The 15,518-nt window shown below is 35.0% G+C and overlaps 1 protein-coding gene across 2 annotated transcripts in view; it reads right to left on the bottom strand.

Moving 5' to 3' along the window:
* Positions 1-15,518, bottom strand: part of PLXDC2 (plexin domain containing 2) — a 488,066-nt gene that overhangs the window by 84,359 nt on the left and 388,189 nt on the right. For both annotated transcript variants that reach the window (XM_072651664.1, XM_072651665.1), the window contains exon 8: positions 168-263. In XM_072651664.1, the coding sequence (XP_072507765.1) occupies positions 168-263 (96 nt within the window). The remainder of the gene's footprint in view (positions 1-167; positions 264-15,518) is intronic.

Raw genomic sequence — 15,518 nt, 5'->3', positions numbered from 1 at the left:
TATATACATATATATATCCCTTAAATACATTCAATAGGTTAAAATATCTCTAGCTCCTTAGTGTAGGGTTAGAAGGTATTAATCTGACTTCTCAAACACCCCTGGGAAATGTCAAAACTTTGGATTTAATGATCTTTTTTCCCCATTCACTTAGCCAGGTAACTTACTAGGTAGTGGGGTCATCTCCACAGCTGAAACATTAGTAATCTTCCCCATCTGGAGTTCTACTCGGTGGTATTCATAAATGGTTCTCCTTCGAACATCTACCAGGAAAAAAAAGAATTGTGAAATTGTTAAAAAAAAAAAAAAAAGATAACCTCTGAGAGTTTTCTCTAAGCAAGTTATATCTCATGAAATAGTCAATGAAGATAGAAATTATATTAATTTCCATCTGTTACACATTCAGTCAAAATCTTTTCACAGGATAACAGCTATTTGATCTCTTTAAAATTATTTCAGGAGCCTTTTCCCACTAAGAAATTTATGAAAATTCCGAGTAAAGTCTCAAGAAGCTCACTAACTCATTTAGAATCCCAATAGTTTATTTTCCTCAATCGTAATTGTATTCCAAATACCTGTTTTCTTAGATTTATGGCTTCTGAAGATTTTGACAACTGAAGCTAAGATATGATGGCAGTAGTTATTCCAACTAAAGTGGTTCTTCTTTTTTTAGTAGTATTTTATTTTTTCTAGTGTCAAGTAAAGACACATTTTCAGCTATATTTAAAAATTTTGAGTTCTAATTTTTCTCCCTTTCTCCCCTATCTCTTCCCTAAGACAGTAAGCAATTTGATATAGGGTATAAATGTGTAACCATGTGAAATATATTTCCTATAAATCATGTTGTCAAAGGAGAAATAGACCAAACAAAAAAAAAAAAAAGAAAAACACAAAAAATTAAGTGAAAATAGTATGCTTCAATCTACATTCAAACTCCATCAGTTTTTTCCGTTTCTGGATGTGAATAACAATTTTCCTCATGAGACCTTTGGAATCGTTTTGGACCACTGTATTGGTGACAAGGGGTAAGTCATTCATAGTTGATCATCAAACAATGTTGCCTTTACTGTGTACAATGCTCTCTTGGTTCTATTGACTCCACTTTGCATCAGTTCATGTAAGTTCCCCAGGTTTTTCTGAAATCTGCCTCATCATTTCTTACAGTACAATAGTGTTGTATTACATTGATATACTATAAGTTGTTCAACCACTCCTAAACTAATGGACTCCCCTCAATTTCCAATTCTTTTCCACCACAAAAAGAGCTGCTATAAATATTTTTTGTGCAAGTAGGATCTTTTCTTTTTTTTTCCTATTTTTTACTTAATTTATTTTTTTAAACAGATCCTTTTCAATGTTGATGCTAATAATAAACATTTATATAGAGTTTTACAGCTGATGAAGTACTTTAGATATACTATCTCATTTGAGTCTCAACATAATACCATGAATTAGATGCCGTCATTATGCCTCTTACAGATAAGGAAATAGAATCTGAAAGGTGTTAAATGACTTTCTCAGGGTCACATAAGTTGGTAAGTGCTCAAGGCAGGATTTGAACCAAGGGTTTTCTGGGATCAAACCTTGCTCTCAATTCACTATACCATCTAGTTATCCCCAAATATGGAAAATTAAGACTTTTTCCCAACTTAATGGTCAAACTTTAAACAAACTTGAGATTAGGTCAAATAGCACAACCTTTACTCAAAGTGTTAGTGTAAAATAACTTTCTTCAAAGTAAAAATGGAGTTTAATTTCAATTAGGAACAAATGATCATTTCTTTAAAATAAAGTAATAATATATTAAGGAGGCCAAGTAGTATAAGAGAAAGAGCATTAGATTTGCAGTCTGAGAACCTGAGTGTAGATCCAAGGTCGACAAAACACTCATTCATTCAACAAGTATTAATAATATTAAGTGACTTTGGGCAAGCTATTTAGCCTCCCTGAGACTCAGTTTCCTAATGTGTCAAATTAGAGGGTTGGATTAAATTACCTTTACAATCCCCTTCAGCTCTAATTAGAAGGTTTTAGGATATTCATCTTTGAATTTACTTCTATAGGGCCAAACTCAGGTTATTGGAGATTGTATGCAAACTGCCTTAGCAAACTACATATCCTTTTGGCTCCAGGTACCAGACTATGTTTCAAATTTCATCAAGTTAATCACTGATGAAATTTTACCATCTTTCAACCAATATTGATCTGTTCCTTCCTACTTGAACCAGTTGGATGTGAGACAAGAACTTTAATCCATGGATCTTCCAGAAATTATGCCCCAGTCTCTAGGGAAGTGAATCCACTTATCTTTGAGATTCCAACTCTAGTGCCCAAGCCAGTTTATCACTGAATAAGTATATGCAAACTAATCTAATTCTCTCACTCTACTGCCTGGCCCTAGACATCAGAGGATACTTTAATTTCACAGTTCATCCAGTCATACTCCCAGGCCATTTGCACATCCCACCTCTTTTTCATCTCCTCAGGACAAAACTTCCTGTCTTGATCACTACCATTTTATTTGGGTTGTTGTTCTGTATTATTATCCATGAAGGAAAAGCATATCTCAGGAAGAGATGTCTTTATTTTATTTTATTTAAAAAATATTTTATACCCTACTCTTAGAATAGTAGCCAGGAACATAGTAAGTGCTTAATGGATGCTTTTTCCATTTATTCATTCACGAAATTTATAGACCACCTTACTAATGCAATTATTTTGTGCAAATTTATTCACTACAATTTTAAAATGAGTTTAAACAATGGCCATGGACGAAGATGGGCTGTTACAAAGCAACAGAAAGTATCTTTGCTATTCTTTTTTTTTTTTTGGAAGGAGGAAACAGACCTGTGGTTTCATTGGTATAGAGAACACCTGATGAGTAAACTTCTACCAAATACGGCAACATCTACTTTGCAATCTATATATTTAAAAAGCTCTCAAGGGCAATGAGAAACTACGTGATTTGCTTAAGATCACCCTGCTAGTAGTCTCCAAGGAAAAATCTAAACCTTGGTCTTCCTCAGTATAAACCCAATCTTTCCACTCTGGCCATGTTGACAGTTGTATACTAACCACTATAACAAGAAAAGAGACAACTTTCTCCAAGAGACTTACTGTCTAGCTGGGGAGATAATTAGATCAAGTGTGGAAAGCACTCTGTAAGTAGTAACTCTGTTTTAAATGTCAGTTGTAGCTATACATAAAGTAATTCAACAAATATCCATAAATGTTAACAAAGAAAGTACCAATGTGGTTAATATAGAGACTATCCTAAAAGTCTTAGCAAAGTTTTAAGCTCTTAAAGCCTAACCCAATGTGAAGCAGTAAAGAAAGCTTCTGATCTCAGACAGAGACGATAGGCAACTGAGCTTCTGATGACATCACCCCCAATTGGCATCTTAAATGATATGTCTGGTTCAATGATTTCACTGGTAGAAAGAACTCCCAATGAGGAAACTCCCTGAATTAAAGGCAATTACCAAGCATTCTATAATGGACACCTTTAAAAAGGTGACTGGAACCTTGAGGAGTTATGGACTTGAATCTATGACCTATGGCCTTACAACCATTTTGTGTCAGAGGCCAGGTGTGCCTGACTCTAAGGCTAGCTTTATCTCCATTAAGCCAAATCTCAATTCTGAAGAAGCTCATCGGAGTCAGTGGCATATGGTAGAAAGAGGATAGTCTAGCTACAGTTCTGAGGCCTGAGTTAAAGCCTTAGCTGTATAACCTTGAGTAAGTCATTTTATTCATTTAGTTTTCAGCTTCATTATCTATAAAATGAGATCTTTTCATTTCCAACAATGTGTGAATACATTCATACTTTAAAAAGTCTCCATTAAGTCACTAACATTTCCTGAGGAACACTAACATGTTCCTGAGGGACATATTCAGCTGAAAGAAGTAGGGTGGACATGGGTTCACTTGTACCTATGTATACATAATATTAGGCATATGAATCATGAAATCTATTTTTCTTTTCAAATTTTTGTCTTAGGGGAAAAAAAAAGACCAAGATTGATTAGCATCATTAGATTTCTCAGCACGTTGAATTCCTACATGTTGCTTTCCATTTATTTTGCTAAACAAGAAAATTGGATGTTAGAAAATAAAAAAAAAATATGGATCTATAATGGAGATCCTATAATGATAGATTGAAAAACAAGCCTCTATCCCAAAAAAAAGACTGTGTTTATTGATCATATTCAAGGATCAATAAATAGGAAGAAGCAAGCCTTTTACCTTTTTAGATATTATATCTGTTCAGATATCTGGAGAATGGTGGCAAGCTGGGGGAGGGGACAATATATTTGCCCAAAGAAAAATTAACATAATGCCTTTTGGCTGTTCTATTGCCAGTAGCTAGTGAATCCAAATGGTCAATTCTACTATATTTCTGAGATGCATCTGCCAAATAATAGTGATTAACAATGTGTCAGCTCTGCAGTCAAAACTGTAAGCTTTAATTTGTTTGTGCACACACATATTATATGTACATACATATGTGCGTATATGTGTATGGATATACGTATATATATACATATGTATATCTAAAGAAATAAACAATTAATTTAAAACCAAAAAACATTGGCTCTAATACTTCAGATGAACCCAGATAAATTACTGCCTTCTCTCTTAACAAAGGTTGTATAAGTTGGACTGTTTTCTTACCATCTCATTGAATCAGGACCTGCTCCAATACCTAGCAATTAGGGATCTGTTCAAAACCAAAATTTCCTTGTAACACAGTCAAACTTATAAAATCTAATTAATTAACCAAAAAGCCTAAAGCTATGTGCTACAAAATGCTAATTTTAAATCATGGATTTGTGACCAGCATATATTACTGAATTAATTATAAGGCATAATTGGCAAATTCAGGAGACACTTTCAATAGCACTCATTTCCCATGTGCCCACATGGGAATACAAGCAGCCCACTTTAAGCAATATACAGTACTCTTTATAACAATTATTCTTAGCAATAAAATATAAAATGCTACTTAAATGAGAGTTATTAGTATTTACTTCAATTCATTTAGTTTCTACAATTTCACTGGCTTGGCTATTTCTTCTACAACCTCAGACTGTAATCTCTCCATGATGTGTTTTTTAAGAATTCCCATGGTTAAAATTCCATTACCCTGAAGCCAATCTTGTGATGAACTCTCCAAAGTCAGCCTGATTGTTAGGCAACAGTTCTTTACAAAGTCCACCACATGGTCTTTTCAGGAGACACAGAAATGTCTGAAGTTGCCCTTCACAGACACTATTTTGAAGAGCTCAGGGTTACCTTCCTGCCAAAGATGAGGCATCACCATAGCATTTTCTTGGCAATGATTTATTAGTATTAATAGATATTTAGACAATATTGCTATATGATAATTCATATATCATTCTATCTATACCACTCCTCACCCACATGGGAGGGTAATATTTAAATATACATTTAGTTATACTGAGTTTTTTTTTTGTTCTCCAAAATTTGGTCCTTGCTTGGGAATGCATAAACATATCTTAATGTTCTGTGACTGAGACAGTGCTGAGTAGTCAAATAAATACTTGCCAATAACTCATTATTTACACATAATTCCTCTTGCTTAATGATGAACTCCAAATGGTCACTACATTTTTTCCCCCAATGCATCCTTCAGTAGTATTTTCAGAGCTGTATAAGACAACTACAAAGTTCACCTAACCTTCAAGTATGGCAAGAAATTTTTCTCAAGAAAAGAGCATTCCAAAGTCCACTCTGATCTCTCAAAATATAGTCCCATGTTTCCCAAAGGGCAATTGAAATAGCTCTTTTGAGAGACAAAACAAAGCATCTGCAAACAGAACATGCCCAAGATAGTGGCTGAATAAAATGTTTTCTCCCAAGAGCTCAGTACTATGTTTGGCACATAGTAAGTGCTTGTTAAATTTTCTACATAGCACTCAGAGATGACAGAGAGATTACCCATCCCTCCACAACTTCTCTACTTAAGCAATAAACTGGACAAACCTTAGGCCCTGTTTTCACAGCATGAAATGAAGATGTGACCACAGATTCAATCTTTATCTAATTCCTACACATCCAACGGAATTAATATACTGTAATAGTAATTTAAATGGGAAAATCTTTCCCATTTATCAATAGGCTCATGTGATTTAAGCAAAAAATAGAAGCCTAAGTCACGTGTGGTAGGAGGAGCTTGCTGAACAAGTGGAACAAGAAAGGTGGAGCAGAACTGAGAGGAAGTGAGTGAGATCAGTTAGGAGGATACAGGCAAGTAAGCACAGCTAGGCTAGTGAGTGTTTTTGAGAAGGCCTCGACAGGGGTCAGGGAGGCTTGAGAATGGCTTGGTCCCCTGAAGTGCTAATGCATATTCACTTCTTGACTACTATGATGGATTTGGCTTTCTGGTTTGAGGATTGTGCTTTCTGGTGTCTGAATAAATGTTTTTCTTTTGCCTTCTTTATAGCGAGTCTGTTATACTTTGCGATTAAGAACTATGCCAGGATACTCATAGTCACCACCAGCGCTGTGAATATTGCCTTGGCAATACATATACTGATACACCCCTTGGTTTCTGCAAATTCTCTTGCTCGATTTCCTTCAACATTTATAAGAGAAAAAATATGGCTAACTGAATGGGCACCCAACTGCCCCCACTAGAGTAGGAGGGAATGTGAAAATACTGCTTCCAAAAACACAGGGGAATGTTTATTAATGGAGAAATCAACTAACAAATATGTAATATAGAAAATAAGGGAGAGGAAGGAAAAATCAGTGAGACATCAAAGCAAATAAGCAGAACAGAAAAAGAACCTAACCGAGGAGTAGAAACCTACAGTATCATAAATCATGATGAAATAGGCATCAGACACATAGTCCCTTAGGAAAAAGAAAGTCATTAAAGACTTAGATTACTCAAACACTTAAATGGTTTCTGTTTCATTAAAAGCCCTTCACAAGAATGTTACTTCTCAATGTTTGAGTAGAACCTGGTATAGTTATGGAGGCAGAGTTCAGAAATCCAAGGTAATGTAGCGAGGTCTTCCTATAAATCTAGGCATGATAAACCAGTAGGACATGGGTTAGCTGGGGCCTTTCCCAATGGGATTTTCTTTTTGTTTAGTGTTTCATTGAGTATTTCATTTTTACATCACATTTACAGTATTTACAGACTGCTCCCACTCTTAAAGGTCTCTTGAAACAAAACAGAATGGTACTTCATTGGAAAGTACATGGAATATTGCCCATATCTTTTACCTTTCTGTTTAAATACATACATTTACATACATATACATATATATATACATACATGTATATACGTATAACAGAAATCTCTCTTCTCCATCTTACCTTCTTCCCCAATGGTAGAACAGAAAATAGGGAACAGAAAAGAAAAACGCATGTCTTGTAACAAAATGCATTATTAAATTAAATAAATTAAATTAAAAGTCACAAAACATTAAGTGTCTCATTCAAGGACATAGAGGGAGAAAGTGGAAAATTCAGGAGAGTTCAAAGTCCCCTACTACTTTTATGAATTTTTTCAGTGACAGATAGGATGACTAGTGCTTTAGGGTTTCCCTTGATGAATTTGGAGAAGTTTTTGACCATATTGGCTGCAGGGTGAAATTATGTGGCCACAGCATCTCCTACAGTCATAGAATGGGTACGAGCTACATCAGAGTACATACTATATACACCAATAAATTCATGGATCCTTAAAAGGTTAAAGTGCATATAATCACATATCCCTAGACTTCTAAAATATTTTCCCCATACCAATCACTTCAGGCTTCTAGCTCCAAACTTCCTCCCACACTCTCAAAGGATCTCAACACTTATCAGGAATATTCAGGCCTTCTGATATGAATTCTTTCAACATCATTCTTTCATCCTGTCAGTTCTCAATATCCTCACTTATTTTGTTTACCTTCAATATCAGAGGAAGAGATTGTCCTCCTTCTTAATTTACCTTGAACCTCAGTGATCTTATCCCACCAATAATCCTCTTCTGTTATTTTCAATCTCTTAGTCTCTAATGGTTCCTTTCCTGGAATTTACAAACTTGTTCAGATATAGGGCTCCCTCACCCAAATCCTAAACAAACAAAAACAACCCTTCCATGCACCAAATTGTTGTTCTTTTTTCTTTTTACCACTGAATCCTAGAAAATCCCAAGCATTTATTAAGTGATTACCATGTACTGTGTGTGTATGTGTGTACATGTATGTATATGTGCATGCATGCATGCATGCATTTGTGTGTATATGTGTGTGTGTGTATGTACACGGAGGAGGTAGGAGTTGAGGAAGATCTAAAAAGTATAAGAAAAAAAGAAAGGTAGGAAGCCCAAGTTCAAAATCATCCCTAGACACCTTCTACCTGAGTGATCATGGTCAAGTCACTTAACTCTTCAGTTTCCTTGTACATAATGATCATCATCAGATTATTTACCTCTAAGCACCATTGTAAGGAAAGAATTTAAATATGAATTATCTCTATCATATTCTGCCACATGTCTTTTCTTCTTTAGTAGATTCTAACTCAAGAATGAGATTTGTGTTGGAATAACTTCAATTTTAGAATTCTGTGTAAAATAAGACCAAGGAAACATTGAGTGAGACTCTGAGAGATTCTTGAGAGTAAAATCCAGGTATTTTACTGAATGGGATTTGTAATATTGTTTTTGATTGGTAGAAGGCATTTTTGACATTCCTTGAAATCTCAGTTTTGTTCTGTATAAACAGGAACATGTAGCAGAATGTTGCTTAAGTGAGGTGTTAGTATACTTCTTTAGGAAAAAAAATTTGATTTTCATTTTATCGCCCACTCTAATGATACTCTAATTTCTATTTCTTCCCCTACTTCCTCAATGCAGTACTAGATCAATATGATTTTAGTGATGATATGGTCTTTGAGATATATTCTAATCCAAACTACATGTTTTACAGATGCATTTAATGGAGAAATAAATGAACAACCCCATCCTGATATTATTTGTGTGAATTTGGGGAGTTCACAATCACTCTAGCCTCACTTAGTGCATTTGGAAAACCAGGGAATTAGATTATGTAGCCTCTGGGGTTCTCAGAACTCAGAGTTTAGGATTCCATGAAGAGGTTTTCAACAAAGTACTAAAATGACCTTACATAACCAGGATTAGAAATGTAAAGGCAATATATTGGTGATTACAAAGAGTTCTCATTGTGTTTCTACCTTTAAAATTTAAACAATTCAAACTACATCATTAAAAGTTAAATTAATCACAATTCTATTTATTAGGTGTCACAGAATTACACACTTTTTCTAATTTCAAAGTTAGGATAATTAGTATTACACTTTATTTTACAGGAGAGGAATGTGACCTAGACAGGGAAATGTCTTTTTTGATTTTTCCAAAATTTTCATTTAAATTGTAATTTATGAAAGAAAACAAGCATTTCTATAACAGTATGAAAAAAAAGGATGATTGTGCATGAAATTGCAATCTGTTATGTACAACTTGCTATTGTTTTTAAATATATGTTATGTACATTTCTTTTTTTAGTTTTTCTTCCATATGAAAACAGTATTTCTTTTAAGATTCAATTTATTTAGTTTTAGTTTTCAACATTCATTTCCACAAGATTTTGAGTTCCAAATTTTCTCCCCATCTTTCCCCTCCTCCATCCCAAGATGGCATGCATTCTCATTACCTGTAGCCCCAGTCTGTCCTTCCTTTTATAATTCCACCCTGTTTTCCCTTTCCCCTTTACTTTTTGGAAGGGTAGGATAGATTTCCATATGCCATTGCCTGTATATCTTATTTCTCAGGTCGATGTAAAAACATTTTTTAACATGCTATTAAAACTCTGAGTTCCGAATTCTCTCCCTTCTTCCTGCCCCATTCAACCACATTGAAAAAGCAAGCAATGCAATATAGGTTATACATGTGTAGTCATACAAAACACCTCTAATAGTCATATTGTGAAAGACTAACTATATTTCCCTCTATCCTATCCTACCCCCCAATTATTCTATTCTCTGCTTTGACCTTGTCCCTTTTCTAAATCCCACTTTTCTAAAGTGTTTGCTTCTGACTATCCTCTCCCCCAATCTCCCCTCCATTCTATTATCCACTTTCCTTCTCCTCTCCTCTTTCTTTTCTATAAGGTAAGATACCTAACTGAGTGTGTGTGTTATTCCCTACTCAAGCCAAATCCAATGAGAATAAGGTTCACTCATTCCTTCTCTCCCTCCCATCCCCTCCATTGTGAAATCCTTTTCTTACTTCTTTTATGTGAGATAATTACCCCATTCTATCTCTCCCTTTCTCCTCCCAATATATTCCTCTCTCACTCCTTAATTTTAATTTTTTAGATATCATCCCTAAAACTGAGAAAGGTCTCATGAGTTACAAATGTCATCTTTCCATGTAGGAATGTAAACAGTTCAATTCTATTAAGTCTGTTATGATTTTTCTATATTGTTTACCTTTTCATGTTTCTCTTGATTCTTGTACTTGAAAGTCAAATTTTTTATTCACCTCTGGTCTTTTCATCAAGAATGCTTGAAAGTCTTCTATTTCATTGAATATCCATTTTCCCCCCTGAAAGATTATACTCAGTTTTGCTGGGTAGGTAATTCTTGGTTTTAATCCTAGCTCCTTTGACCTCTGGAATATCATATTCCAAACCCTTCAATCCTTTAATGTGGAAGCTGCTAAATCTTGTGTTATCCTGATTGTACTTCCATAATACTCAAATTGTTTCCTTCTGGCTGCTTGCAATACTTTCTCCTTGAACTGGGAGCTCTAGAATTTGGCTACAATATTCCCTGAATTTTCCTTTTGGGAGTTCTTTCAGGAGGTAATCAGTGGATTCTTTCCTTTTCTATTTTACCTTCTGGTTCTAGAATATCAGGGCAGTTTTCTTTGATAATTTCTTGAAAGATGATGTCCAGGCTCTTTTTTTGATCATGGTTTTCAGGTAGTCCAATAATTTTTAAATTATTTCTCCTGGATCTATTTTCCAGGTCAGTGGTTTTTCCAATGAGATATTTCACATTTGTGTTCTATGTTTTTCATTCTGTTGGTTCTGTTTTATAATTTCTTGATTTCTCATAAAGTCATTAGCTCCCATTTGCTCCATTCTAATTTTGAAGGAATTATTTTCTTCAGTGAGCTTCTGGACCTCCTTTTCCATCTGGCCAATTCTGCTTTTTAAGGCACTCTTCCCCTCATTGACTTTTTGGACTTATTTTGCCATTTGGATTAGTCTATTTTTTTAAGTGTTATTTTCTTCAGTATTTTTTTTTTTGGTCTCCTTTAGCAAGCTTTTGACTCATTTTTCATGATTTTCTTGGATCACTCTCATTTCTCTTCCCAATTTTTCTTCTCCTTCTTTTACTTGATTTTCAAAATCCTTTTTCCTCTCCCTCCATGGCCTGGGATCAATTCATATTCCTCTTGGAGTCTTTTGATGTAGGAGCTTTGACTCTGCTGTCCTCCTCTAGCTGTACGCCCTGATCTTCCTTGTCACCAAAGTAAGATACTGAGTTCTTTTATGATCTTTACTCATCTTCTCAAACAAACACCTGACTTTCTAACTCTTTTTCAAGGTGGGACTCTGCTTCCAGTGGGGGTGGGGGTGGATGAACTTTCCCACACTTCAGGGATTTTGTATCAGTTGTTTGATCCCCCTCCAACTCTGGACCCAGAGCTCTGAATGCAGCCTCTGCCACAGTGGCTGCTGCTGTTGCTGCTGCTGCTGTAGCTCCCCCCACCCCTGTCCTGCGTGGGGCTAGACCATGTGCTCCTCTTTCACTCAGGTGCCAGAGTTTTCCCACTGACCTTGGTATTTGTGGTTTCAGAAGTATGGAAACTGCCACAGCTGCCAATGATTTAGAACCCTAAGGCCTGCTCCTGCATGTCTGTGCTGGTGCAGCCCACACCACACTGGGCTCTGCTCTCTGCCTGGTGAGAAAGCCACTTCCTATTGACTTTCCAGGTTGTCTTTGCTTCACTCTGTCATTTTATGGGTTCTGTAGCTCTAGAATTTGTTTAGAGTCATTTTTACAGGTATTTTGAGGGCTTTGGGGGAGAGCTCATGGAAGTCCTTGCTTTTACTCCATCATCTTGCCTCTGTCAGACAATTTTTTTTTTTTACCAAAGCTCCATGTAATTCAGAATATATTCTATACTGCCAGAGGATGCAAATAATCACAAATGAATGATTAAAAACTACTACTGTCCCACTGAGAGTATTGCTGGGCAATTTTTAATGTGATACACAACAGCTCATTGCCCAAAATGATTACACAGATGAAATGGCCACAAAGAGAAAATCATGTAACCACAAATGCAAAAAGGAATACTATTATAGACATGCTAATACTCAAGCAAATATTCAAAACTGGTTTGCATACTTCTATCAAAAACAACAGCAACAAATAATAATATTGAAGTCATTTGTCCATGTTGCAAAGTACTGCTCAGGACAACTGAGGAACATGCTTTCTTCATAAAGTCCTTTAGACATTTAACACTATTAAAACACTGAAACTTCAATTTGGACAAAAGCTATCTACTTTTGAAGTGTTTTATGATCTGTCAAGGGAAGATATTTTATGGGATAACCTTATAACCTCCATTTATTTGTCCTTTCAGAGAGCCTTCAGTGGGTGATGAGCCTTAGTGCCCATGGAAATTCTGCTGGTGTACTGAATTAAATGTAGAACCTCATTTTTCATTGTATTAGTCATTGCACCTCATATTTATTTTAATTTCTTCACTTGACTTAAAAACTAGAGCAGCCACACCACCAAAACTTCAAAACAAAAACTGTTGTGATTATCTTCTCTTTCATGAATTAGAATTTATCAGATCCATATTTTTAAACATAGTTACAGATAGGAAAGGAATCAGGAATATAAATCATAACTTTCAATGTTAAACCAATTCAATAAATTTAATGTAATTTAATAAACAACAACAACAACCACCATACCACAAAGGTTTTCTAAATCATTTCAATTTTCAAGGTAGGAAATGAACTTTAAAATTGCAAATGACAAAACCTATTGCAGGAATGTCAGATCTAATCAGATATAACATACATTCAGAAAAATAAAATCTTTTGCCATAAAACTTAACTTAATTCCTTTTGGCAGTGATTGGCATGATTCATGTTATGTATTGACTATAAATAAAAATTTCCTCCCAGACTTAAAAGTTTTCAGAGCTATGATAAAGTTATTTTGCTAAAACTCCTAGACAGCTGTAATAAAAATGCTCTAATTCCAAATCAGGCTTTGGGGGGTAACTTCAAGGAAGCAAAACTATCTAGTTAGATTAGAACATAACTCTGTGAAAATCTTATTTTGTCTCAATATGCTTAAGGTTACTTTTTTGTCATTTTGAAAAAGCAAAATCAGTTTGAAGACCTTAAAATGTTATATAAATTGGAGCTATTATTAAGGGAGCAGAAAATTTATTTTTTTAATATAAACACCAACACATGCATTTTAGACACACCCATTTCAAAATTAAAGCTATTTTAATCAAACGAATATTTTCCATTGTGTAACAAGGTGAAGCATTTCTGGAATGAACATGAACCATTAAATTGTTTGACTTTGTTTGTTACAAAAATATGAGTATGCTTTTGGTTTAGGTTTTCTGAAAATAAAGCCAATTAATAGGTTTATGAAAACATCACTATACGAGTTGACAGCTATATAGTAAGCCTCAAAGCAGTTGAGAAATCCCTAGGCATGTTGGAAATCTGTGTTCTACAAATACTCTTGAAACTTTATGTTTAGAACTTGTAATATTGAACAGCCATATTGCCTCATGAAGAAGAATGAATTATCAGATGCTGGTTAGTAGATATCTACCACTAAGCAGAGACCAATTCCTTCAACTGTGAAAGTAGAGATAAAAGACAACATCCTGAAGAAATCTTAAACTTCACCAGAAGAATGTCTCCTGGGCTAAGATTCAGAGAACAGATTTCCTGCATTATTTAAGTAGAGTTTGTTAAAATGAGTTTTGCCTCAATGTTTTCTAGCAACTTAACATGAAGGTGCCACATCTTGCTATACGGTGGAGGCCTACAATTAGAGGGACTTCCAAGTTTCTGTTATGTTATACTTTTTGATGAGTGTTGTTCATTTAAAGGGATGAGCAAGGTGAATCCATTGGCTGTGTCTCCTATCTGTATGCTTATTTCACACTTCTTCCCTAAGTGATGTTTATGCTCTGATCTTTGTCTACTCACTCACTCTTATTCTCATATCTCCTCCTGCCCCTTTACCCTTTGGTATATTGACATACAATATGATCCAAGGTCTCTAGCAGACTCCTTCTACATCTTTGTCCCTTGAAATCCTCCAAATATTTCAAGACTCCGCTGACATGCTTTTTTCCTACAAGAAGCTTTCCCTAAATCCCTAGGATTAGTCTGAAATCTGCTATACTTTTAATCCTATAATGATTTGTATTTGAGTTATTTAATACATTTTATGCTTTTCTCTGCTTTCTCCATCTGCCATAAACACACACACACATACACATCTATACACATAAATAGACACTCACTCACTCACATGACAATATATTTTGTGAGAATAGAGATTGTGGCTTTTTGTAATTGTATCACATGTTACATATTAAATAAATGTATGCTGATAAATATAATAAATAGAATTTGGTGCATGTACAAGGCAACCTTTAAATATATAATTTGAAAAGTTCCCACTGTTTCATTCATTCTACATTCCAATCAGTTTGGCTTTTTTCCTATTCTTCACATATGGCATTGCAGCTTCTACCTTTTTCTTTGTACAGATGTTCTGTCTCCCATCCCTTTATCTTTATGCCAATGATTTATTTTCCCTAGAATATACTGAATTGTGCAACTCTGACTCTTCAAATTCCTAGCTCCCTAGATCACATACCACCTTCTTTTCCCCCCAAAATGCATTCATTTGTGTTTTCAGTTTTCAACAATCATTTGCATAAGTTCCAAATTTTCTCCCCTTAAGATGGCACACAATCTTATATGGGCTCTACACATACATTTCTATTAAACACTTTTTCACATTAGTCATGTTGCATAGAAAAATTAAAATGAATGGGAGAAACCATGAGAAAAACAAAACAAAACATGACAAAAGAGAAAATAGTCTATTTCATTCTGTGTTTTGACTCCCATTGTTCTTTCTCTGGATGTGGATGGCATTTTGCATCATGAGTCCTTTGAAATGTTTTAGGTCCTTGCATTGCTATGAAGAGCTAAGTCTATCAAAAACAGTCATGGCACACTGTGGCTGTTACTCACATACCACCTTCTACATGAAGCCTTTCCTGAGCACCTCCTCCCCACTCTGTCTTCCCACTCCCTGCAAGAAACTTTTATAAACATTGTACAAGTTTTGTGTATACCTATAAAAGTACATGTTACTGCCAATGGTACACTGGTAGGAAGTGAACTCCTTGAGAGAAGGGACTAGTTTTATCTTTGTATTCTCAGCACCTA

This window comes from Notamacropus eugenii, chromosome 3 (genome assembly GCF_028372415.1).
Source record: "Notamacropus eugenii isolate mMacEug1 chromosome 3, mMacEug1.pri_v2, whole genome shotgun sequence".
In the NCBI taxonomy this organism is placed as follows: domain Eukaryota; kingdom Metazoa; phylum Chordata; class Mammalia; order Diprotodontia; family Macropodidae; genus Notamacropus; species Notamacropus eugenii.
This window is presented reverse-complemented; position numbering and strand designations above follow the sequence as displayed.